This window comes from Columba livia, chromosome 1 (genome assembly GCF_036013475.1).
Source record: "Columba livia isolate bColLiv1 breed racing homer chromosome 1, bColLiv1.pat.W.v2, whole genome shotgun sequence".
In the NCBI taxonomy this organism is placed as follows: Eukaryota; Metazoa; Chordata; class Aves; order Columbiformes; family Columbidae; genus Columba; species Columba livia.
In genome coordinates this window covers 169,386,855-169,413,887 of record NC_088602.1, presented here as the reverse complement: position 1 = coordinate 169,413,887, position 27,033 = coordinate 169,386,855, and the positions used below count along the sequence as shown (strand labels likewise).

The window sequence follows — 27,033 nt, the reverse complement described above, 5'->3', positions numbered from 1 at the left end:
ACAAGTTTTAAACCAGAGGCTAAGTGAAAATGTAAGTCCACCCCAGAAGCAGGAGTTACTTCCATCCCCTGAAGAACATAAGTATCTTCAGAAGAAATTACTACTCACCCCTGAGCTGTTTTGTTCTTTTTGTTAATTATGTTTCACCTTGAAGTCAGTACCACAGTTAAAAATGAGAAACGGTTAGCTCTCAGTTAATACAGATCTATTAAAAAGGGCATTTGCCTATTATCTTTCCTTACTTCTAAACTTAATTGGCCGAGGAAGTAATTTTTTGACAAGCTAGCAGACTTCTCAGTTGGATGTCGTAACCCAGGAATGTGAGAACCAACACAACATGCTCTCCCTCTCTCAAGTAGTGGGAACTCTGTCTCCTTCCATAGCCTCATCCTAATTTTAAGTAGTATGTCCACAGACAGTGGGAAAACATAGAAGAAAACAAGTTAAAACCCAATTGACTGCAATTAAAAGATTTTTACACATCAAGATAAACTGGTGATTCCTCCCCCCATGCCCCAGCCTTTCCCCATTGAAAGCACCTCTATTCACATGAAAAACACACTCAAATACACATCCTGATCTGCAGTCTTCCCTTGATGTGCATTTTATAACAATACCTGGCCTGGTGGAAACTTGTGTTTCCAGAGGTGAACAGATCCCACAGTTCTAGCACTGAACTTTTTCTTGTGTTTAAGGCAGTATGTCAACATGAAATAGAAGCACTTTTATGTATGAATACAAATTTTCAAAGTCAACCACCGTATTAAAGTGAGCAAAGGGAAGGAAAAAAGCTTAATCAGAAACTTAGCTTGTCCACCCAATTTAAATAAAAAATGCTTACAGTTACATTAAAATAAAATATGACTGAGAAGACTGAACATTCATCTGGTCATTTAATGGATTTCTAAATGAAGTCATTGCCCCTTCATGACATTGCACAAGACAATCTGGTGGTGTTACTTCAACATCCTCTACCTGCAATGCCTTAATATTATTCCTTCACATCAGGCAAAGCAGCCTGTGTTTGGGGGAGGGAGGGCAAAGAGGATGATGGCCGACACAGAAACACTGTTCTGTTGTACATAATCAATACTTTAGAAGGTGTCTGCACAAGCATCGGCTGTATATTCTGTGACTTCATAAATTCCAAGAAATTACACCACAATGTAGACCCAAAGGTGTTTCAGATCTGCCTGCACCACCTTTGTGATGTTGGCACGCTTGATCTCTTATATTGAGGGTAATGGGGGCATGTCTTACCATTTACTTAGAGGTAGACAAGCCCACTAAAATGAATGTCCTACAGAGACTGGACCATTCCAAATTATTGCCCCAATTCTGATACAAGTCTATGATCAAATCAATATCAAAATTCATACAGTACCTGCTTAAATGGACTGAAAGCAAAGCTCACAAGACCATCACATTAAGTAAATGTAAAGCAAGTATAATTCTTTACTCTGCCAAAATTATATTACAAGTTATTACAAGAGCCTGATTTGGTATTAATTGTGTAAAACCATTAAACATCTTTATGGCAAGAGTCCTAAATATTATAGTCCTGCTGAAAAGCAAGCAGTCCTGCAAACCTAGGTTGCAATTATTTCTTTTTTAAAAAAGACTTATCAGTATGCCATGTGTGTGGCCAAGGCACACAACAGTGCTACAGGAAAGCTTCAAATAAGCAAAATAAATTCAGCAATTCAGAGGAAAACCATTGTATAAGAGAAAAACCAAACTTACTAGCAATGTCACATACCTGACTGCACAGAGTAGAAGCAAAGAGACTATCAAGGTGTATTTGGTAATAGAATGGTTATCACAATGACCTGCTTATAAGAAGACTCCTGCGGAATCCCACCAGGAAGAGTTTACCAGGAGTCTTTCAGCTCTATTAGAAACAAATAGGGCCACCAGAGAAGCAGATGCTTTGCAGCAACATCCCTCTTAGTCCCAGCCTGTACTTTGTGCAACCATATTCACAGACAGCCTGTGCTTTCCGTGAAACAGCCCATTACCCTATTCTGAGAAGTCACCAGGCCTTCCCTATTTTCATCTGAAAAATGACATTCCACTATGGGTATTCCGGTTTTTCAAAAAAGTTGTCCAATATTTCATTCTGAGGGGGAAAGAGAAGGAAAGGACTATTTGCCACATCTTAAAATTGAATGATGCCCATCACATTAGATAAACTCAAAAAGCCTTTCTCCCAAAGCTTATATACTTAACCAGGAACAAAACAGTTCTGATAAAAACTGTACCTGTGTCACTTCAATATGAATAATAAGCTTGTTTGCTCATGGAATTTTTAACACCATGAGTAAAATCCCATTTAAATCGTTATGGTCTGAAGGATTTAACTCTCAGACTTCATTGATTCTGTGTATCTACGATTTCTAGGAATCTCACAATGCTGAAACTAAATGATGCAGTTTCACCCATTCATGGAGGGCTGAGAATGTCACCGGCAGATTAAAGAAGATTGAATCTGTCCACATTTAAACAGCAGTGCCGCCCATCAGGAATACAAGTAGCAATTTTGTATTGGGGCGACATCAAATGACAGGAGCACGAGAAGACAAAGCTGCTTGAAGGGAACATTTAAAAGCCGCACTGACGTTCTCTACACACTGGAAGCAACTTGGTGGCCCATGAAAACAGCTTTCTAAGTGTCATTCCACAGCGTGGATTTCAAATGAAAATCTTATGGTCATGAGCTCTAAGAGCCAGAAAACAAAATATATATACATACACACACCCCTCTCTGCACATATACACACACTTAAAATACTGGCTTCAGTAGTCAAGAGACACCAGTTCGCCCTCCACTTCAAAATAATGCAAGTAAATCAGCTTTTATCTTGATTTCACATCGCTTTCTATGGTTATATTAATTCTACGTGTATCAAATTAAAAAGATAGCCACATGAACAAGCCACTCTTTTTCAGTTTAAAATAATTCAAGTGCAACTTAACATGCCAGTAGGTCAAGCTGTCAAGTAGAAGAGGAATATATCACATTCTAAAGTATGCTCTTCAAATAAGATTTGTTTTTCTAAATAGCTTGCCTTTTTGCTGAAGATCTGACAATGTAACTTCTATGCTTTCTGTGGCTAAATAAGCATAAAGACTCAGAAAATTTATTTTCAGAGGAAATCCCTTTTACATCATCAGTGAGGGAACAGCTCATCTTAGATATTCAATAGGAAAATTCATATTTGCTTGTATGTACAGTATCAGAATTTTATTAGGTTTGAGAAAAGCAGTTTTACATTAAGTATTCTGCAGAGTTCTTGTGATTGACTTACACTTACCATGGCTCAAGAGACCAAATCTAATACATAGTTATAGCAGACAGCCAGCCAATTTTAAGCTAGAAGTAAATTTCAAATTAAGATCCTAACTGGCTTTGAAAAACATGCCTGACTTCATATCAGATGTCTCCACAGTATCACACCTTTTTTTATTACTGACTTTTTAATCGTTTATTGCAAAAAAAATGTATTGTGGTCAAGTGCAGGACCTCAATCAAGTTGGAATACACTGTACTGCACACAAAGACGACAATATGCACTGTAATGCTTCCATCTTAGTCAATAAATAACCTTTTTTTTGTGAGAGCTAACAAGACACTTCCCATCCAGAGAAGGATCCCATAGAAAATATCCAGTTCTCACCACTGATTATCTTGAATATTAACATAAACCTAAACCGAGCACGCAAAGACTGTTCAGATACTGAAACAAAGGAAATGGATACCTGAATCCTACGTATAGAAGAGTTTGATTAAAAAGCCCAGAAACACATGCAATTCCATTCAGCTGAGAAAACAAAGTTCGTCTTGAGTATCCCTGCTGCTTACTCTTTGTTCCTGCATCAGGGTTCAATCTCACCACATTACCCTGCCTGTCAATAAAAAGGCTTTGACCTAAAATGAAAATCCAAAAGTGTATTCCTGGGACATGCATATATATGCATAAATAAAAGCAAAACATATGGAATTTGCCCCACAATCAACACAATAACTAGAACTGGCAAAGAAAAATTAAATCTTCAGAGATGTATCAACAATTACCAAGAGCCTATCTAGTCAGGTTCTGGATTCCAGGGTGTACCAAACCAACCCTCTGACAAAATCATTAGAATATGCATTCAGTGTACTGAGAAATGATAAATTACTTTTTAATTTTTCCACATTTGATTAGATACTTCAATCATTCTGTGGGAAGATTAGATAAACTGCAGGAAAGCTGAGCAGAAAAACAAACCTTCCATGACAGTAAATGAATTCTGATTACTAAATGCTGTATTCCAATAAAAGTGACCCACTTTTTTAATGCTTTTGTTTTTTTAAGAAATTAATACCTTTGGGAACAAGCTTAAGTTCAACTGAGGTTATGATGTGGAAGGAACCATGAGATAGCAAAGGAGAGAAAAGATCAGATTCTCTCCCTCCTCTCAAATGTGATTTGGTATCACTGGGAGGAGAGAAACATTTTGTAAAGCTGCTGTTTTAATTGCTGTTACCCCTTCAGGATATTTCATTTACACTCCTCTCCCAGTACAATTCTTAAAAAGCTTATGTTTGACCTTTCAAGTTGGTGCATTTAAAAATGCATTTAAGCAGAAAGCCTATGAACTGTCTGCTTTTTGCAAAAATTCAGTCATAATTGATATTTTGTGAAGTGGACCTCACCCAGAAGAAGCCGAAGTTTCAGGTCTGTGCCTTTTGTTAGACACTGCTCCTAAATGGTGGCACTGCCAAGTGTACCAATTTCCAGTCTTTAAAGGGAAAACACCAGGTTTTTAACATCACCAGGTCAATTACATGTTTTAACTCATGCTAGCAGTTAACTACATGTTTTGAAGTACCAGTCTGTATTTTGGAAAAGCATCCGAGGGAACACAGCAGCTTGAGGAGAAGCATCTGCTAGCCAGAGGAGGGAGACAGATGCTATGCCAGCCCACAGAGCTGCCTCTGAACTACTGCAGAGCCCTCCTGAGATCTCACAGGTTACCCGTGAAAGGAAACACCCTTTCTAACTATTGGTGAACCAGCCCTAATGAGGAAGGGAAAAGTTCTTGTTCTATAAGCAATAAACACAGCCCTCCAACCTAAAACACAGGCAACGGCCCAACAGGTAGTACCCTTGAAGCTCATTTGGTGACACTACTACAGACATGAGCAGACTGGAAATTCGATGTGAAATACCTCCCATGTGCTTGTTACCTTGTTTCTGGGGAAGAGTTACCCAAAAAAGCTGTAAGGACTGATGGTCCAGCCTGCAAACTGGGTCAGCCACTCAGGCCACCTATTTCAGCCAACACTGCATTTGTTTTCAGGTCTAGCAGTGTTAATGTGCTTAGTAATTCCTCCAATGTATCGCAGCCAAGAAGAGTTAGAAGACTTTTTTTTTTTTTTTTTTTACACTTTTTTCCTTTATATTTTTTGTCACACTTTATTCTTTCAAAATAAAATTACACGTTTAAAAAATAGGCATCTTACTACTCACAAAGGTAGGATGTCTGTCTTTCATTGCCATCCCTAATAATCTTACAATCAAAGATTTTAAAACATTCATAAGAGCTCCAGACCAAGCTCCCAGAAATGAGGGTACAGATATTTATATATAGAGCTTTGTATAGGAGATACTGTCCCAAATAATCATAATAAAAAATACCACAGGGTTTCAAAAACAGTTGCAATATTAGCACTCAAAAAGCACGGGGAGAGAAGGGTGGGTGTGTGAGATGAGATTTTGGAACAGATGGAGAAGTAACAGGACATGAAGGACAGGTGCTGTGGATGAAGTTCTCTCAGAGATTGTGGCAACATTACACTAAGGCAGACAGGCATTAATAATAAATGTAGAAAGTGTATGGAGTTAAGGGGCAAGACACCAGAAGTAGGACAAGGAATGTCCATAGCAGATTTCAAACAGTGTGACTTCAATCTTGACACTGATTTAATATTTTATAAATTACTCCAAAATCCGAATTCCATTTACTTTATTTTAGCAGCAGCAACACCCAAGGTGCATTAGAAAACAAAACAAAAATAAAACCACCAAGACCTCCAATGTGACAGAAGCAAGCAAGCCAAAACTTTATTTTCAAATTGAATTTGTTCCATATTGTGAACACTTCACATCTTCACCCGTGAAACAGAAAATTAGTTATGATTGGAAATAAAAGGAGAATTAATTTTGGGGGTGAGGAATACACAAAAACACAAAGCACCTCCTAAAGAAGAGGGGACAGAGGCCCAAGAACCTCCATGGAAAGAAATGGGATGCAATGGGCATAAGGACTGAGAAGAACAAAATATTCAGTGGCAAAGGCTGCACTAAGAACTTCCCTCATCTTTGATGAGGAAAACAGGACACACAGGGTCTATGCAATGGTGAGGGTCATTTACAAACAGTACTTTTCACTTTATGATTTCAAAGCAGTGTTCAGGCCTTCATTTTCAAATAAGGATTGACCTTGGTGTCAGGGTAACACATCCACTTTCTGCACTCTGGAAAGATATGGGCCTTTAGAGGTGCCACACATAGCACCTAAAACTAATAGTTGTATCAGCCAAGATTTTTGCCAAATTTCCTATTTTCCATTTTTATACCTAATCAGAAAAAGACTTCAGCTACAGGCAGCCACAGAAGAGATGATGCTCAGTTGCCACGCTTTCTGTCCAGCTGCTGTTGGGAAGCCAAACATCAAGGAAGACCATCAAGTGATCAAGCAGTCTTCTTTACAGGATTGGAAAAACAAATAATTGACTAATGAACCTCTTACTGTTAAAAGTAAGGCCATCAATACTTAAAACCAGCATTAAACCTTTCACATATTGTCAGGTCAAGAGGAAAAAGTGTAGCAAAATGCTCTTTTAACCGCTGCATCCAAATAAAGGGATGTGAGCAGTGCTTAAGTCATATTGACTGTTGCTATGGTATGGGATTAAATGCATTTTGTACACAGCATTTGGAGAATTAAGTTTCACAACATGCTGAATTCAACAGCCATACCACATGGGTCAGACCCTCTCTTAAAAAGGCATAGTAGCTGTGGTGGCTTGAGCCTGGCTAGATGACAGGTGCCCACCAAAGCCACTCTATCACTCCCCTCCTCACCTGGACAGGGGAGAGAAAATATAACAAAAGGCTTGCAGGTCAAGATAAGGACAGGAGATCACTCAGAAATTGCTGGCATGGGCAAAACAGACTAAACTTGGAAAAACTAATATATTACCAATCATATCAGCATAGGATAATGAGAAATAAAATCAAATCTCAAAAGCACCTTCCCCCCACCCCTCCCTTCTTCCTGGGCTTAACTTTACTCCTGATTTTCTCTCTCTCTCTCTCTCTCTCCTTCCCCTGAGCAGCACAGGGGGTCAGGGAACAAGGGTTATGGTCAGTTCATCACTCATCATCTCTGCCACTCCTTCCTCCTCAAGGTACAACTCCTCACACACTCTTCCCCTGCTCTGGCATGGGGTCCCTCCCACCAGGGACAGTCCTCCATGAACTTCCCCAACATGGATCATTCCTACAGGCCACAGTTCTTCACAAACTGCTGCAGCATGGGTCTCTTGCATGGGGCGCAGTCCCTCAAACAGACTGCTCCAGAGTGCAAGGCCACAAACCCTGCGAGCAAATCTGCTCCAGTGGGGGCTCCTCGCTCTCCATAGGTCCTGCCAGGAACCTGCTCCAGCACAAGCTTCCCACAGGGTCACAGCATCCTTTGGGCATTCACCTGCTCCAGTGTGGGGTCCTCCACAGGCTGCAGGCGGGTATCTGCTCCACCATGGACCTCCATGGGCTGCAGGGGAACAGTTGGCCTCACCATGGTATGCACCACACGCTGCAGGGGAATCTCTGCTCCAGCACCTGGAGTACCTCCTGCTGCTCCTTCTGCACTGACCTTGGTGTCTGCAGGGCTCTTTCTCTCACATATTCACACTCTTCTCTCCAATGCCGTTTCCACAGCAGTTTTTTTCCCCCTTCTTAACTATGTTATTCCAGAGGTGCTATCACCATTGCTCACAGCCTTGGCCAATGGCAGGTCCATCTGGGAGCCAGTTGGCATTGACTCTGTCAGACATGGGGAAGCTTTCTGGAATCTTCTTACAGAAGCCACCCCTGTAGCACCTGCTGCTACCAAAACATTGCCACACAAACCAAATACAGTAGCAGAAGCAGAACCCCCACAAAACCCCACAGTAAATTATCCTAAGATCACAGAAAAGTGCTAGCTACTATGTTCTGATTTCAATTTTTTGGGTTCTATGACTCTGTGTAAAACAAGCTGTGTTTTCCTTTGTTCAGTAAACAGAACCAACTATTAAGAACCAACCCGGAGAGAAGAGACAAAGCCAAAAGGACAAGGGTCAAATAAGAAATGTGTACCCCAAATGGAAATGAGGTTATGTTTTAAGAAAATACTAAGATAGATAAGGACTCTTAGTATTAAAGGCAAAGCACGTCAGTACTAATTCTGATATCTCACCTTTTGCTGTGGTCCAAATAAAGTCTTAAACAAGATGATCATAGCAAACATGTAGGGATCTTTGCTTGTTTTACTAAAATGTTGTCCAAAAGGTAGCACTGGGCAAGAAAGGATTCGATGCTCAACACTAGTACAAAAGCTGGGGGCACAGAGACCAGAAAATTGAAAGTGGGATAAGATGCAACACCATAAGTTGTTTCAATATGTAAGAGCTCAGGGCTCAAGTGTGAAGAACTTGGACCTTCTTAATATAACCTTAATTGCTTTGCCCTCCCTGCTACCAGTTGTTGCTTCACAAAAACTAAAATGCAGGCAAGACTCAAAAACATGCCTGCATACTCAGTGTCTCGATAAAGAATGCAAAAACACCACTAAAATCATTGCTGGATGGCACCCAAACTTAATATAACTGCCTACCTATTTATTGCCTCAATCTCATCTTTAAATACACATAATCCCATCAATTAGGCTGTGCATATTCAAGAGATAGAAGCCACAACATCAAAACAAATAGGTATTGAGACAACAGTTTTTGATTTGTCAATTATATTTTAACTACAAAGACCTACAACATTCAAGCCCCCTGTTTTGAAGTTTCAGGAACAGCGCACAGAAATCTACTGCAATCCCCACATCAATGGGCTTCATGGCTAAAATAATTTGATGGATTTTACAGATGTTATCTTCATGAACAACAAGTAAAACTTTCTTCTTCCTCTACCCTACGCAGGATTTAATTTTTCATGCTTCCTGTCTGCCTCTGCGTCCACTTGACTATTTCCTCTTAGATTTCTGATACATGTACAATATACATAAATTGCCTGTGTTCAATAAGCATTTGGACAACGCTCTGAGATCTACGTTTTAATTTTTACGCTACCCTGTGCAGAGTCAGAAGTTGGACTTGATGATACTTGTGGATCCTACCAACTCAAAGGGTTTCAATGATTTATATAGGAAGAATATACACACAATATTTTGTAGCATTAGTTTTGGAATTCCGAGTTCAAATTTCAAACTATCTCATTATTATTACTGAATTGATAAGTTCTTACAATTAAGTTCTCATTTGGAATTATGTTCAGGATAATTATGAAATTAAGAAATGAAGTAACAGCCGGTCTTTGAAAATGTCAAGTATTTCATCTTGCATAGAACTGACAGGAAAGGCAGACTAACAATTTACAACTTTTTCCTCATACTTTTAATGGTGTAAATTTGTTCTTATACTTCTTCTATGTAATAAAATCAATAACAATCAACCATTCAGTAAGCTCAAGAAAACACAATTTAACCTTTCTATTTTCCCACTCTTAATATGCATGACCCTCATTTTATAAGCACCTGTCTCAAAACACACTGTTAATGTAAGACCTGCTTTACTCTATGATTCAATACTATACCTACTATTTTAAAACACAGTACCAGGCAGTAGGGTAGCAAAGATGACAGCGTATTAGCTATCAAATTACAAAGAGTTTCCTGCTATCCTAAAGTAATATAAAAATAAAAGCACCCACCCACACTGCTGTCAGCGGATCTTTCCTTTGGCATTATCTGCAGAATAAGGACAGCCACTGTCCTATATTCTTAGTACAGATTGCCTACAACCTGGAATAAGACTGCTTTTAGCAACAATCATGCCGTCCATAGTTCTCCTGAAGCACAGTAATACAGTTATAACCACACAGTAAATCATCTAATCCATCCCATGCCAGAGAACAGCAACAAGCCTAAATTGTCCTTTACAATGAAAATGTGTAACATCTGTGATGGTTTGCAAAATCATACTGTGGGAGAGAAAGAAATTGCTAGTTTGAGAATCAGTCAATCAGAAAGTTCATTTAAATATGGGCTGGGGACAAACGTATGCATGATGAATATGACACATTTCAAGTCTCTATATATATAATAAAATTATGAAGTCAATCATGTGTCATACCACTGGCAACTGCAGAATGAGTTCAATAAATACTACTTCCTCTGAGAAACAGGCTACTAAACTCCATTCAGAAGTTATTTTTAAATGAAAGCTTAAAAAGAAAAAAAAAAAAAAAAACAACCAAAAGGTAGGTAGTGCCTGTGTCCCTCCATTTAAATCTGATGCACATCACAAAAGAGCTCTACCTTGAGCTGTGTGGTTATGAGTACAGCACAACAGCTCTGCTTCTCAACTAAACAAAAGTTAACTTCAGAACATTACATTTAAATATGTCTCATATCAGCATTTTGAATTCATGTGAATACTAATGCCCACCTAAAGCAGAAGCAGCAGCAGCCTAAAAGATGTCATTTTCTTCATACAAGCTTCCAAAACACAAATACACCTGGTGAAATCAACTAAAATTGGGTTTAGAAAGCCTAGAAAATATTATACTATCTTCATATGATATTATAAAAGTTTGTAGATCTGCTTGTTTTCACATAAATGAAATAGAAAAGTTGAAAAGGGTTGATTAAATAGAGCAAACACACAGAATGAGTGGTGCTTGCTTTGTGTGTTGGGCTTTTTGGTAGTTGTAGGTTGTGGGTTTTTGTTTGTTTTTAATTACTTGTCCACTATTATCTGCTTTTGGAATTTCTAGTCCTGGAAAAGGTTGCGATCAAAGATATTTGGAAACACGCAACTTCAACAGCAGTTGAGAGTCCCTACTAAAAGACAGACTGAAGCTTTACCTGCACTAGGTTTATTTTGCTGTTACATCTGAAACAGCTGAGTTGATGACATTTTCTAACACACCCTAATACAGACTGACAAGAGAGCTAACAGAAAGGAGGTTCGGGTATACTGCAACTAATCTCTCCGTACTGCTGAACGGCTATTAGGGTACACACCACCTTTCCAGCAGGTCAGCTAGAGTCTGTTATAAAGCGCTGTAACAGAGTCCCATCAACATTATTTCTTTATACACCACTTTCCTCTCCCAACCCCACCAGACAGCTCTATCTGTAAATCAAATGAGGAAACTAGTAAAATTCTGTAATTACATACCTCCTACTGATAGATTAAAAGTAAGCATAAAGAACAGGATTTATTCTTTCAAAAAGAATATAAAAGGAATTCATTGAGACACCTGTACACTAGATAGGGATTTGAAAGACGGAATAATCAATAAAATGGTAACTATTAAGTCACTACACTTACATACAAAAAAGGTATGAGGGCATCTCCTGACTTTCAAATTATTTGTACTTCTGAAGCAGATCACTAAAGAAAACCCTAGGCACTAAATACCAAATAAACGATAGAAATCCATAACCCATCAAACAAAACGTGAACTGAGACTTCAGCTGATTTCTGACAACAACAAGAAGTAGTCTGTTTGTGCAAATGATTCTTGTTTGAAGATATATCAAAGCCAACACGTAGATTAGCTGAGAAGCGTTTGCACTGCAGCAACTGCTATCTAATTGTCAGCCAGGCAACTCACAATGTTTTCTATGAGAGATTAAGACCAGCTCAAAGGAACTTTCCTTAGAGACTACAGCAGATGTTTATTTTCTGTTTTTAGCACTGTATCTGCCAAAAATATTTTGAGATTAATTGGTTCTAGCAGTCACATACAAAAAAGGATATACTTAAATATCAACTCTGTGTTGCCTTAAAACATATGGGGGAAAACACAGCACAGGCTGTGCATCAACCACACCACGTAACTGGCTCTTCAGGAGTTATACCAAGGATCTGTGACACAAAGAGGTCCACTTTCAAACTGCGGAAGGCAATTAAATTAATGCTATTTAAAGAACACTCTTGCAAACCTAGAATCAACCTGTACTACAAAAAGGTCTTTTTCAACACTAAAGGACTTTTCAGGTGTCTGTAGTCCACAAGATAGTCTTGTTACTGGCCCCCTGAACTAGCAATTTTTAGAACTAAGTGGTAAAGTTGAAACTTTATGTCTTGCATTGTTTCTGGAAATTCTATGTAGTTTAGGGGAAAGTGAGCCACAATTTGCAGCGCTATGTATGCTGAATTTTTGATTCCATCTCAGTCATTTTAGTCTAAAAACTGCCACTGGCAGTATAAAGAGCTTTGAACTATTTGCATTTGTAGTCTGGACCAAGTGTTTATACGATGAATCAGCCTAAGGACCCTACAGCAGCACTGTAGCTTCAACAAGTCTTCAAAGTGGACAAAGTACAGGGAAATAACATCCAAAAGTAGCTCTGGTACTAGAGCATCAAAAACACAGTCACTTTTTCTACATAATTTTCATGTACTATGGCTAATACTTCTCAGGACCATGAAAAGAAAGTAACACTGGCAACATTTCAAGTAGTCTTCTCCATCTCAAGGCTACAAAGAGCTTACAAAGACTTTCCACCTAAAGTGCATTATACTCATATTTTTTTTCCCCCTGTTAGGAAAGGAAAATCTGTTTGGGCCAAGCTAGATTGGAAGCATGGAAGTACTTCAAACTCCAGAAGAGATTTTAATCAAGACAGTTATTGTTACAGTTAGCTGGCCTGACTGCACATTTTCCCCCAACATCACAACCTTCTTACACACGTTGCAAGCATCCATTCAGTGAAAAATTAGCATAATATTAAGGCCATCTGAAGTAGAGAAATGAACAGCACTGAGTGTTTTATTGTGCAGCCATTTGGTTATGCGCAAGAGGGAACAACCCAGCCAAGACATCTGGCACAAATTACCATCATTACAATTTTTTGCACAATTTTAGGAACTCTGGTCAGCACCTGCATGTTGATGAGGAAGTCACAATGCGCTTCCAAGGCCTACTCTTAAGGAAAGCCAGTCTGGCAAGACTGAAGAACCAAAATATCAATCTCCTTTGGCACAAAATTAAGCGGGCACAGAATACTCCACCTTCCTTATAAAGCTCAATATTACAAGGCTAAGCATCCAGACACAATTTTTAAAAAATGGAAAGGGGTTATTTAAAACAATATCCCTCCCTCCCTCTTCTCAAACTTAGTATGACAGTCAAGAGATACCACTCTACCACTTGTAACTGGCTATTCCCCCTTTTCCTGTCCTGGCTCAGAGAAGCTGAAAGCATGAATTAAGTCATATTCAAGGCTGTCTCGATTCACCTACCTGATATAGGGATCCCTCCCAGACCTGTGCTATGTTGTGGTGGGAGATTCAAGTCCAAGAAATTACTATTTGAGGTGGGATTTGCTGTGTGGTTCAAGTGCATGATGCTATTGCGTGGGAAGGCCATCCAAGGATAGCGAGCTGCTTGGCCTGGAAAACTGAAGGAGTTGTAAACTGCTCGATGCTGTTGAAACTGTGGAAACCTCTGTGGCATGACTGGAAAGGTGCTACTGAGAGAGTTGGCATTTGTGGGTGCAGCAGGATGCAGGAATCCAGAGCCTGGCCCTTTGGCAGTTGTAGTGTGTGGGTTAGGGTTCTGAAGAGATGTGGGCGAGAGGGAAGGTTGGTCTTGGACTGACAGTTCCTTCTCAATCAGGTCTGCTAAGGCTTTGCGGGTGATGTCAAAGGGGTCAAACCCTAGGTCGTCCTCTTGCTGTTTGGAGGAACCAAACCCAAAAGCTGCTTGCCAGTCTGTGGAGGAGGATACTGGTATAGTTTCTGTCAAGAGGAACACGATTAAGAACGAGAATTAGTAAGTATTTATCTATATAAAATTTCAGCCTCAGTGTATCTGAATCTATGTTGCCAGTTATCTTTAAGCTAATACTTTACACATTCCCCAAAGACACCTTATTCATCAGCTTAGAATGCCATTTTCAGATCGAGCTGTCATCGATTTCCACTTAAGGTGAAGTGGCAGAAGTAAGAAATAGTATTTTTACTGCAGAATTGCTCTGTTCCTGAACTGAAGAGAAGCCTTGTCAAATAAGTAGTTTCAGTAATAGCACCAAGTAGAAAGAGCAAACACTTGCTTAGAACCTTCCTTACACCCATATTACTTGATGTAATTACTTGAAGTGTGACCAAGCAGACTTGAAATAAGGTTGTTATGCAGTTCAGTATTTTGCTTTCAGTATTACTGCTGTGTTTCAACTCTGCTGTACATGAAAGGTGGAGAGATGCTTCCTCTCAAAGAGGGATCCTCTGAGTAGCAGCTAAAAAAACCTAAAACAACAACAAAAAAAAAAGCCCCAAACACCCAACTGTCTACCATTAAGAAAAACAAGCCAAATTCTTGAGTAGACACTTCGATAAAACAAAAGGAAATAAGGAACTGCTTTACAAGATATTGCAAAAGGCAGTGTTTGCAAAAAAGGGTTATCAGGCTTTGCCTGCAGTTTCAATTACTACTTCATTTCATTATAGTGCTTAAGTTTCCTATTCAGGTTCAGTGAATGCTGGGTCTAGTTTCACAGTATTTTTCCTCAAAACTGCGGTAACACAAGATGGTAACTAGCACAAGGTAGCATCACTCACAACACTGACTCCCTCTGCTGGCAGGGAAACTAGTCTGCTGCTTTAAGTAGTTAAAATTAAGCTCAGTATCTCAGAACAGAAACCTATACTTATATTTTCACTCTAATATCCATGACAATAGATAGAGTTGCTAGACAGGCAAAAACTTGTAGTTTGTATTCTTATTTAAATAGAAACCATACAGTTGATATTAATTATGAAACAAACAAGATGATCTCTACTACCTGGAAATTGTCTCTCACTGCTATTTAATCCTCACAAAATTGGCGCATACAGTACCTTAGCAGCAGGTGATTTTCTTGGTAATAAATATTGTTTACAAACAGGATTATGACACCCAGAAGTCAGATAAACATCAAAAGACGACTAACCACCAAGTAAACTGTGTCCTAAAGTACTGTTTACATTCTATTTATTACTGACAGTTTAATTTTTCTAACAACTCTCTCAGATTTAGAATTTGTGAGTTCTTAAATACCATTAACCATTCCCAAGACTATATAAATACACCTTAGATGATGTTTCACTGATATGAAGTGGTATTCTACAGGAAAGTACCTGGAAAGCACAGGTATCTTTCAGTTGATACAATTTAATATATTTTTATCTCTTCTGAATGTATATAGTCTCACTTCAGAAAGAGGAATATTGGGCACCTTCAGATACTAAAGAAAATTCTGAATTCCACTGCATATCTTCTAATGTTAGAATTATAGATTGTAATGGATTATTACACTGACACTGTATATTTTCCCCACTCTCCCCTCACCTATAACATTAAGCATACATGTCACATCTTAATACTTAGATAGGCACATGGATAAGAAAAACCAAAATAAGCACTTTGATAATTTAGACACACAGCTGGAAAACTAATGTTTCTTTTAGAAGAAACCCTTACATCAGTGCAATTCATTTGTAGTTAAGTGACAAATTTTAATCATCAGTGAAGGGGGGGGGAAAAAAAAATCCCACAAAACAGTACAGAGCAAGTCCTAGAGTTTTTTGCTCCACGCAGTTTTAGAGATGAGTTGCAAAAGCAAGCAACACCCAGCCATGTAAGATGTGCACATACCTGATGTGAAGAGGCTCTGTGGTTCTGGTGCTGTGGGCCAGTCATTTGAAGTCTGTGGAGAGCTGGGGAATGGAGGAAGCCCACTAGGGATGGGGTTAGGGTGCCGAAAGTTGTCAGAGAAGAGCGACTGTGATTCTGTTACAGCCCCTTCAAAAGGAGACCGTGCACTGTGATTAGATGAACTGATGGGTATGACTGGATTTGGTTTTGTTAAACCAGGTGGTGGTGAAGGTGTGTCACTGTTTGTTATCTATAGGCAAGAGAGGAAGAGAAATAATTAGGACATGAGTGTTTATATATAAAATACTCTTCACTCATACTGTTGAAAAAATTCTTAAAAACTTTCAGCTGCAACTGGGTTAGTTAATATGTAGCTCAGTACAAGGTGAAATATAAAAATCAACTTAGCAGTAGCATTTTTTAGTTTTGTTTAAAATTATGATACACTTCAGAAAGTACTTGCTTCTCCAACTGCAAGTTGCACCAAATCCTCAAATTCAATTCTTATTTTCATAGATTTTATCTTTATGTCTTACCTGCTGGGAGCTGTCACCATTTCCTATACTGAGGGAATCTGAAGGTTTGTCGACAGGGCTGCAAAAGTGGGAGGGGAAAGAGACATTGAGACGAATATTCAAGTATTCCACATGAAAATCAACATTTGCTTTTGTAGTGATAGAAAAGCCTTGATATAAAGACAAAGCAAAAATATTTAGGAGGAACAGAGAAGGAAAACAAGTCCACTTATTTATGAGTAGTTTATTTAACCATAAGCATTCCATTAATTTGTCATAAACTGTAATACTTCTTCCCACCACTCTCCATTCTGCTTGTTGACTGCCCTGTTAAGGAGCAAAAGGAAAGTTTAAAATGTATTTATAGTAGCTCTGTATGATTCAAAAAAACAGGAGTTCTGTACTATAGCAACATTTAGTAGTAGTCAGTTCCATCTATGCTACTACTGGAGAGAAAATTTGGATCAGATTTGTTTCCCAAATACCTAAATTGTCAGTTCCCACACAAGTCCTAAATAAATCTGGGGAGAGATTAAAGATTAAATTAAGTATTTAGACCTGGTGGCAAGTTAAGCTTCCCACTAGCCTTCAAGCTTTAACTAGCAGAAATTAGCTCTAAGGTAAGAAAACCGAGTTGAGATGACAGAAGGGGAAAAACACAGAAAAAGATATAGCATAAAAAACTGCCAAAAACTGTAAAGAAAACAGAATATAAGACACAGCAGAAAACCACCTCAGAAAGCTATTCACTGAGAATTAACATGACTCAGCTGAAATGGCACATCTCAGGATTCAAGATTCTGACACACATTAGTGAGTTGCCCCAATTACACTAAATACTAGACTAATGAAACTTTGTTAGTTCAAGTTGAGATTAAAATCTCCACTTTACAACTTCAAGGTACTTTCAATTTTTATCTACCTATAAGAGAAGATGCACAAGCATCAGGCTGCAAAACCCAAAACACCAGTCCTACAAACAAGGACCAAAAGTAAGAACAGGAATTTCAGTTCCATCAAGAGGCCAGAATGTAATAGGAGTCAAACCACAGGCATGACAGGCATAAGGCAAATACATATATAGTAATTATTTTAACTGGGTGCAACTTCAGATTTTAGCTACACCTTGTTATCAAACACCCACCCCTTGCTGCTGCAAAGTTTAAATATTGCACAGAGCCACATATCGAGGTCAAAAATTCATAAGATCGCTTCCCTCATATTTGTTCTCCCCATCCCAGAATAACTAGAGTCAAAACCCAGGAGAACGAATTCTTCCCCATTCTAAAGAAACTGTATAAGAGTAATCCAATTTTTGTGCAAAAGAACACTGAGTCAGTATCTCAAAAACATAACTGAAGTTCAAGTATTTATGACTATAAAAGAAAAATCAGGGAAATATACTTGCAAACAAGCATTACTCCAGTGATGATTTAGAAATACTTTCTACTCAGTGGCTGAACAGCATGAATAAAGTACTTGCAGCTGGAACAAACCGCCTTGGGTTAGTAATTTCTGAGTACCTATAGCACAAAACTTGGCTGTAGACACTTCACTATACAATCATTTTGACTGTCAAGTTGATGTTCCAGCCAAATTATTTTCCCAAAGCTGCTTACAGAAAGTCACAATGCTGCAGTTTAAAAAGCTATGTGTAAGACAAATTTTAATGACAATTTAAGTGCTGAAAATGTTTAATACACTGGAACCTGCCTAAGGATGCTTACATTGTAGACAGGCACCCAGCCCTTGGGAATAAACAAGAACCATTATCTATTTGGTACAATATTTTTACCTACTTTTAGTACATCCTTTTGAGAAAAGATACAGAGGCTGAATGTCAGTACTGAGATGCAACCATAGGATCTCTGATCACATCTCAATGGTACGGCTTTCAACAGCACTCACAACATTAATGCACTAGCATCAACAAAGATCAGCTACCTAATCAGCAACACCACCTCTTTAAATATTACGGTTTACCTTGTTATTTTCCCATCCAACCTCCGCATGAGCCCAACAGAAATTACCTAAGGAGGTCCCCAAACAAAACCAAAATGCCATGACTACAGACTACCATCAGAACTGCAAATAATGCTTACAATGGAAGAAGACCCCAGTTCTGCTCAAGGAGGGCACCAAAAGAGGAAGAAATGTTGGTTAGCAATGAGGAAGCTATTGCAAGCAGATCTTTACTTCCTCTGCTCAAAGAAGCCTCAGTTGAATCTGCTACCCTGTTGTTCCTGCTACTGAGTGATAATCAGGGAACCTTTTATCTCTGCAGTTGTGTTTCTGGAACACACCACTGTAAAGAGATGACATATACTCAGCCCTAACATTCAGTTTCCTTCTGTTGAAGCTTTTCCAAGTGACAAGCCTCCTGATGTATAGCAACTAGCATGTTACTTTGTGGAAGCTTCTGTATAGAAATGGTGGGCTCAGCTCTGTGTCTGGGACCGCCACAGCTATATAAACTGTTGATCCCATGATTATTCAGTTCCCCTCAGCCCTTAAGTGTGCCATTACATTAGGGTTTTCCTGCACAATCTGCCAATCAGTCTTTTTGACATGGGATAGGCTAAGCCCAGCTTTTTGTGATTTGATCAGGATTTGAATCCAGCTCTCCCACCAGAGAGTGAGTCTGGAAAATCATTCCCTCCACACCAATTAGTGAGAGAGAAAGCAAGCTATCTGAAGTATAAAAGGCAGCACAATTACCCGAAATCTGAGTCTGCACCATCTGGAGTCATGTGTTCTGGGTCTGTGCCATTTTCTAATATAGGAGGCGTTTTCCTGTGTTCCATTGTTAAACCGTTGGCTGATTTACTTGAACTCTGTAATGATGGCCAGGCATCTTTGTTATTACTGTTGGGTCTGGAAAAAGGCAAGAGCAAAAAAAAAAAAAAAAAAAAAAAAAAAAAGAAGAGTTCAAGTTATGAAGAAAGTGTCTTTAAAAATTTTAAGCACTGAGGAAATGAATCCTTGTGCCAGATAATCCATAAGGATAGATGTATCTGGATATTCTCAGATTTTAAATGGTGATGACTTAAAAAAAAAGAATTAGTAAGGTAGGGAGAGGATTGAGAAAACTGGGAGGTATAATGTTTTCTTCACCGAATATATAGCTGCTCTGCCAATGCTGAAGTCCAAACATCCATTTGGAGGATAGGAAAAAAAAATATATTAAAAAAAAAAAATCCATCAACAGCTTCAAGTATCCAGACCTACACACACCTCATTCTAAACTCTTTGCTTTATCCTGTAAGCATTTGCAAGTTCTGAAAATCATGGACTAAACTTCTTTTTTAATAAATGTTTTCTATCCGAGGCCCTATCAAGACTGGCCCCAACAGATTAAGTTTGTGTTTTATGTCTACACAAGAGTCCACAGTTTTACTAACAGATCATGAGACCAGTCAGACCAACACACTGTTCAGGCAAGTTACTGCTCCCTTCATTTCTAGTTTAAAGCCACAAATACTTCCCTTTTATAATGCAACATGAAATTTAACTTCAGAGTTTACATTAGATCTGAAAGAAGTTCAAGAGAGGGCTCAAAGCCCAATTTTTTTCTGAAAATAGTTAACATCTTATACAAATTGAAGTGAGCTGGGATGTAATATCTATAACTCAATGCATTCAAATACAATGTCATTTGCTAACCCTATAATCTTACCGTAAAATATTTGCCTTTCTGTTCTCCAGTTCCTTCATATTAACTCTGGCTTTTAATTTTTCAATTAAGATGCCATTTTTAGTGTCCAAGTGCTGTCTTCACAAGATACAAGCTTTCCAATTTTTTTTTTAAATACCTATGTTCCTCCTGATGCCCCGTTCATTAATATGCTCTTATTATATGGTCCAACATGTATTTGACATCTCTAGGTCAATTTAGTAAGTTCACAGTCAGAATCTGGAAGTTCCTATAGCTGCTTATAGCAACATAAGTGTTTCCTACACCTATTCAGAAAAAAGCAGTATTATTAGCTACTATCAAATCTCAATATTGCAAGATTTTATGTTCTACCTCAATCTTTTCTCATATACCTACTCAATATGTACACAGATGAGAGCCTTGACCTGACTTACAGATCTCCGCTTTGTCCACAATTGAAATAAGTTGGAGAGTTGATCAGATACTGAACATCAAGGAATAAAGACACATCATCATCAGTGCAATGCCAGCCATTTAATATTCTGACTCTCAGAAAAATGAGCTGTAATCTAGATATAACAAGACTTTCAATCCATTAACAGATGGGGGCGAAGGGGGGCAGGTTTTTGTTAAGTTCGAAGCTGCATATTTCTGAAGGGCTGTCCTCTAAAAGACCAGCAAGTGCTTCACAAGCATTTCCACTTATAGCTTAAGAAAGCATCCATTTCATTTCTTCAGGAAAAGGAAATAAAAAAGAAAAAAAAAGAGCTTGATCTGTTTTAAATGGGGAATATACCTCTAATTGTAAGAGAATGTACCAAGAGTACCCACATAAATCAAGTGGCACTGGGGGATTTTAACATTCACCTTCAGGAGCAAGAAAAAAGGCCTGACCTTTCAAATTAGGACAAAATCATGAAAAACCATTTATGTACAGTTTAAGAAACTGTTATTCACTACTGGATATTTATAATTAAACAGCTACTATTTAGAACTCCTGTTCAAATTCCTGAGTGAAACTGAAATCCTGCACCCCAGAAACACAAGAACCACAAAACCGTCAGAGGCTCTGACAAACTGCCAGAAATATTAATATTATATCAACAAATCAGAAAAATGAGAACTCGATTGGGTAGGAAGCTGTGAAGAACACACATTCACTGCTCACAAGCTACATTTTGTATTGATGAGACAGGACTTGAAGAAACATCTAAAAATCCCAGCTACAAGAAATTCACTCTTCAACCCAAAAGGTGGTGCTTAGCCATTAGCAAAGAACAGCGTCTATGTTGTGATGATGCTGTTCAGCTGACAAATTAAGTCCAGACCACTTGTTGCCTTTAGAGTAATATGTTAGCACCACAGACTTCCCAAACTCCCATTCATAATCGCATTCTGAAGGCTGAAAAGTTTGCTGCACTTTAAGACAGAGCATTCTTTCCTTACTGGTATCATTTGTTTTACTGAGAGTAGTTCAGACTTAGAACATAAAATAATACCCACATGCAGGAAGTAGTGTCTTTTCTTTACTTACTGCACTTTACCTTCCAAGTCCATATTGAACCAGTGCCCAAGAAATAAGAAGTGGCATAGTCCTCAAGAATTAAGATCAAATAGGAGATCCTGACCCCTTGCAGTCAAAGAACATAACACTTCCTCCAGAAGTTAAAGAAAATAATCCCAGTCCACCAGCTGGGATACCAGTTTTCAGAATTATATTGTGCTAATTCAAGCTTCATTTGCAATATTCTAGGTACAGTACCCACTTCCTTGCTTAAACTGTTGTGCAGTGATGCTGCCAGTGGCAAATTATTGTCTGAAAAAATTCAGCAGTGGATAAAGCAGCACACAACACAAATCCTGATTACAGAAACAAGGTGCATGCAAAGTGCAATCTAACTTTTACATTCCACTCTGCACACCTCATTATAAAAATCCTAAAACAGGAGTGAAGGAAATTGTTCACATGACATTCTATGATTTGAGTGCATAATTCACATAAGGACTGATGACCTTAGGCTTTCATTTAACTTTGTATGACTATGTACTCACATGGACAGAAATCCTTTCATAACTTACTGAACTAACTACTTCAACAGTAATAAGTGATATCTGCAATTACAACATGGTGAAAAATACGTATTTTTTGTTTACTAGATGAAAGCAAGAAGTCTTTTATTCATATTTTATGAATTCTCACACAAAAGAAAAACTGACTTTACTTTCAATTTCCAAGGTCCTTACACCTAATGTAAGGCTGCACTTATAAATCATGATCTTAAAAACACAATAAAACACACATAAAGACTGCAAGGTGTCTCAGCTGTGAGAATACAGACTGCATTCATCACGATACCATACCAAGAAAGCTGATATCTCCTCTTTATTAAATATGTGTTTATGCAAATATAAAATACAAAGTCATCTTTCAGAATAGGAATACCTTATTCTGAATGAGTGATCCAAATGCACATAGCAGAAAAACATTTATTTACCAAGACTCACACTCGCTTTGTATTAGAACAAAGTGGTGCATATGTCTATGAATGAAGAAAACGGATGTAAGAGTTCATCGTAAAATAGCCACTACAAAAAGAAGTCAACCCACGCAACACAACACGAATAAGAAAGTTGTCTTTGAGAATAACCAGGAAGAAAGCATATTCAGGCAGCCCAGTATCAGTACTTACGTATCATACCTCTGCAGTGCTGTCACTTTGTTTTTGTTCTTGTCAACTGTACCCGTAGATAATTGGAGAAAGTTGGGGTTTAGTTTGTATAATTCTTGCAGTAGTTTCTGTTCGTATTCCTGGTGCTTACCCGCCTAAGGGAAGAGAAACTCACGGTGAATAAATACTGGTTTAATATATATTTTATAGACATTAAATATATATTTATGTAAATGTACATATGTACTTTCCAAAGCTTAGTAACTGAGCTTTAACAATTAACAGGTCACAGTATCACAGTATGTTTGGGATTGGAAGGGACCTCAAAAGATCATCTAGTCCAATCCCCCTGCTGGAGCAGGAACGCCTAGGTGAGGTCGCACAGGAACATGTCCAGGCAGGTTTTTAATGTCTCCAGCGAAGGAGACTCCACAACCTCCCTGGGCAGCCTGTTCCAGTGTCTGTCACCCTCACTGAGAAGTTTTTTCTCAAATTTAAGCGGAACCTCTTGTGTTCCAGCTTGATCCCATTACCCCTTGTCCTATCATTGTTTGCCACCGAGAAGAGCCTGGCTCCATCCTCATGGCACTCACCCTTTATATATTTATAAACATTAATGAGGTCCCCCCTTAGTCTCCTCTTCTCCAAACTAAAGTCACTCCTGACTGAAATTCAATACAGTGCTTCCCTGCTCAGCACAGATATGATCTCAACCAATATCAAGCCTGCCTAAAAATCAGATGTATTTACCAATTTATATATTTAAGATTTCTAAAGCAGAAAATTTTTAACCTTATCAGAACTTGCTCTTCAGTTCTAATCAAGAGCCTCACGATATACCTTCTAAATCACACACAGCTAAATCCCCAAGGCAGTCTATATTTGAAATCTCAACCATACTAAGCTTTTCAGAAGATGGGAAGGAGCAAAGAGTCTCTCTTTTAAACCAAAAGTTTAAAAATTGAAGTAATTTTGGTTTAATGAAAACACCTGAGGTGATTTGAGCAAGTACCATATGACAAGGAGTATATTCTGAGTGATAACTGATAAATCATATTCTTTTTAATAAAATAGTATTTCAAATTTTCAGTTAACTAAATGAATTAATTGAGAACAACTTCTTGTGTTCAGAAATTGAGGAGGCCCAATCCAGCTCCAGAATATAGAATCTGGTGAGTGAAATAAGAGTATTTTTCAGTCTACTTTAACTTTCTATGGCTAAACATTTAAAACAAAACCAGCAAAATCCACCCCCACCCCAACATTTAAAGTAACATCTGAAACAAACTCAAGATGAGCATTCACATTTTTTGAAGGTTGCTATGCCACTCCAACCTAAGAATTACTATTTGCAAGTTCAGTATTGCAATGAGTTGAATTAAGGTGAAAAACCGAACAGGGAATTTGAAGTTGTCAATAGCTTTTATCTAGAGTTTCCAGATACTGAGAGATGTCCTTTAGCAAAGGAAACAAGTGCAAAGACTTATGGTGAGGCCTTCCGAATCTAAAGTCTGGAACATGTATATTATTGTCTGTCACATCTTCAGCATCGATTTTAAAGCTCTCAATATACTTGCACACTTAAAAATTAACATTTTTACATTACTTAATTCCCTTTAGAAATGTTTTGTTGAGACAGGAATGGAATTGATGTATAGGCAATATTGTCATCTTCCTAGAAAAATATTACAGTCTAAAAGAAAACTATTACTTGCCTTTTTTAAAAAAAGTGGGAGTATTTGTCAACATTCAAAAAACAGTACTGCTGAGAAACTAAACTCCCTTACAGGCTCCTTTAGAAGAGCAACTGCATATCCCATTTGCATACACCAAGTCAGTCGAACACTGTAAATATCCCCATTTTTTTGCTACTTAACTCTCCAGTTCTCCATTACTGGTTGATACTAAACTGTCTTCCTCTACGTAGCCAAGCTACACAACCCTCAAAAAAGGACACAGAAACACTTTTGTCAGTGTCTACACCCAAGCTACCACCTACAGTAGAAAAAAAGCGTGGTTCTGGAGTGTGGTTCAGCTATATGCAACTTTATGAGATATAATGCACCTTGGAAATGCCTTTTTTGCCATCCACTATGAACACAAGTAACTAGCTCAATGGCACAGATCCGCACTGCAAACATTAGGCAGCTGACTACGAAGAAACCTCCTCAGATATCTTAACTCGCTTAAGACTTCAGTGGCAAAAGACTGAACGTCATGGCCAGAAACATCAGGCCAGTCCTAAGCTTACTTGCCTGTCACAAAAATGTGGGAAAGAAATAAGGTTAAAATCCCATATAGGAGCTTGCAGTAATCGTATCCTATAAAAAGCAGTCCAGGGGCCAAACTTGGCATCTTCAACATACCTTACCTAAATTCCAAACTTCAGTTTCAGGGACTTCCTGGAGCTCTACCAGTTCTATTCAATTTGTCACAATGTTTAGGTCTATTAACAATTACTGAACCTAGAACGTAAGTTCATCCATTGACAATTTATTTTTTTTTTTATTTTTAAATAGAGACAAAGCCTGTGACAATGAACATTCAGTCTCAAACTGACCTGTAAATTCACTAACGCAAAAAACTAACCCAAACTCCAGAAGGCTGGTGCACTGAAAGCACAATACACTTTTCAATAGTTATGTAATTTCCAATGATTTCCCAGAAAGATATGAAATCAAAAAGAAAACTTAAGGAATGTAACAAGAAACAGGACAGGAAGATTCATTTAAGTCACCAAGATCAACTATAATCCACTGAAGACTTCTGAAGGAAGTCATATGTGAAACTGAACTCCTGACCAAGGCAAGTGGCCTATCAACTTAAAACTGGCAGTTAGGCCAGAGAACTGACAGATTGCCATTACTTTCTACAAAAAGGGATGTAGAAAAGATCCTATCTTTTAAATAAATAAATAAATAAATAAATAGAGAGAGAGAGTTCATGGATAAACACAATCTGCTGAGAACAAACCTGAACAGTAAAAGGGAATCCTACCTCACTAACATGATGGAATTTTATGATAGTCTCAACAAGCACAAATAAAGAAGATCCACAAAATCTTCCAAAAAAAGCCTTCAATAAAGATTTCACACCGGAAGTTATTTGCAAAGCTGCCCTGGGATAGAGGAAAGGTTCTTGTGTGGACTGAAGCTGGTTCAAAGACAGAAAAGTAAAGGTATGACTTTCTGGTCACTTTTAGGGTACAGAAGCAAGCAGTGAGGACTGACGACTGGCATCAGTTTTACACAACACTGCCACCATGCATGAGAAATGAGTGAAAAGCAAGTTCTTCGCTAACCGTATCAAGCTCTTTGTGTAGTAAACTGCCCTGCTGATAATGAACAACTCAAAAAGAACCCCAGAGAACTCAAACAGGCAAAAAGGTAGCGAATAAGTTTCAGAGACATGTCAGGTAACACACCAAGGGTAAAGTAGCCTAAACCATACTAACACATTACTGATCTGTGAACTGGATCTTACAGCTCAGAGAAGAGACACTGAGGTTACTGTCAACAGATCTTCAAAACTGTTGGTTGATTATACACTGGCAAACACACACAAAAAAGTGTGCTGGGCATCACTAGGAAGGGCACTTAAAAAAAAACCCACCAACCACAGACCACACTACACACAAAACACTGAGGAATACTAAATTAAACTCTGCTTCCCTGACATCATGAGTGTGATGCATCTGACCTCTGCATCTTAAGAAGGGCACAGAAGGTACAGAGAAGGGCAACATAAATTATCACAGAAACTAACTACTTCATAAAGAAACTGTGTGTGATTTGCAGAGAAGGCTGAGAGAGAAGGAAGATCAAGTTTTACAATACCACAAAAGTAACAGATAAGGAGAATAAGAGTTTTGCTTTCAGCAAGTATTACAATGCTAATATTAGCGTACACTTGACAAAACTAGCTAGAGATCGGCTTAACACAGGCAAAAGAAGCACTTTACAAAACAGCTGGTGAACTTCTGGGGCTTGCAGCCACAAAAGGCTTTAGGGCTGACAGTATCAGCAGGTTCAAAATGGATTAAATAAACGCATGTCTGACAGCTCTGTAAGAAAAACTAACACACCTAGACAGGAACTTACCCTCAAACATGCATAACATAACAGATGTAGGTAGTGAACAGGGAAGGTGGCCTGGTTTGCAAGTTCTCCTTGAATTTTACCTCCTATTGCTATTAATTGTGACAAAATATATACTACAGGGACTCTTCA

At 38.3% G+C, this 27,033-nt stretch overlaps 1 protein-coding gene across 8 annotated transcripts in view; it reads right to left on the bottom strand.

Moving 5' to 3' along the window:
- Positions 1-27,033, bottom strand: part of CNOT4 (CCR4-NOT transcription complex subunit 4) — an 82,862-nt gene that overhangs the window by 6,855 nt on the left and 48,974 nt on the right. For 2 of the 8 annotated variants that reach the window (XM_065044487.1, XM_065044529.1), the window contains exons 7-11: positions 22,826-22,959; positions 19,199-19,354; positions 16,502-16,559; positions 15,966-16,215; positions 13,574-14,071 (exon numbers count right to left, since the gene is read on the bottom strand). In XM_065044487.1, coding sequence (XP_064900559.1) covers positions 13,574-14,071; positions 15,966-16,215; positions 16,502-16,559; positions 19,199-19,354; positions 22,826-22,959 — 1,096 coding nt within the window. The remainder of the gene's footprint in view (positions 1-13,573; positions 14,072-15,965; positions 16,216-16,501; positions 16,560-19,198; positions 19,355-22,825; positions 22,960-27,033) is intronic. The other 6 variants (XM_065044497.1, XM_065044539.1, XM_065044508.1 and 3 more) reach the window with 3 other exon arrangements.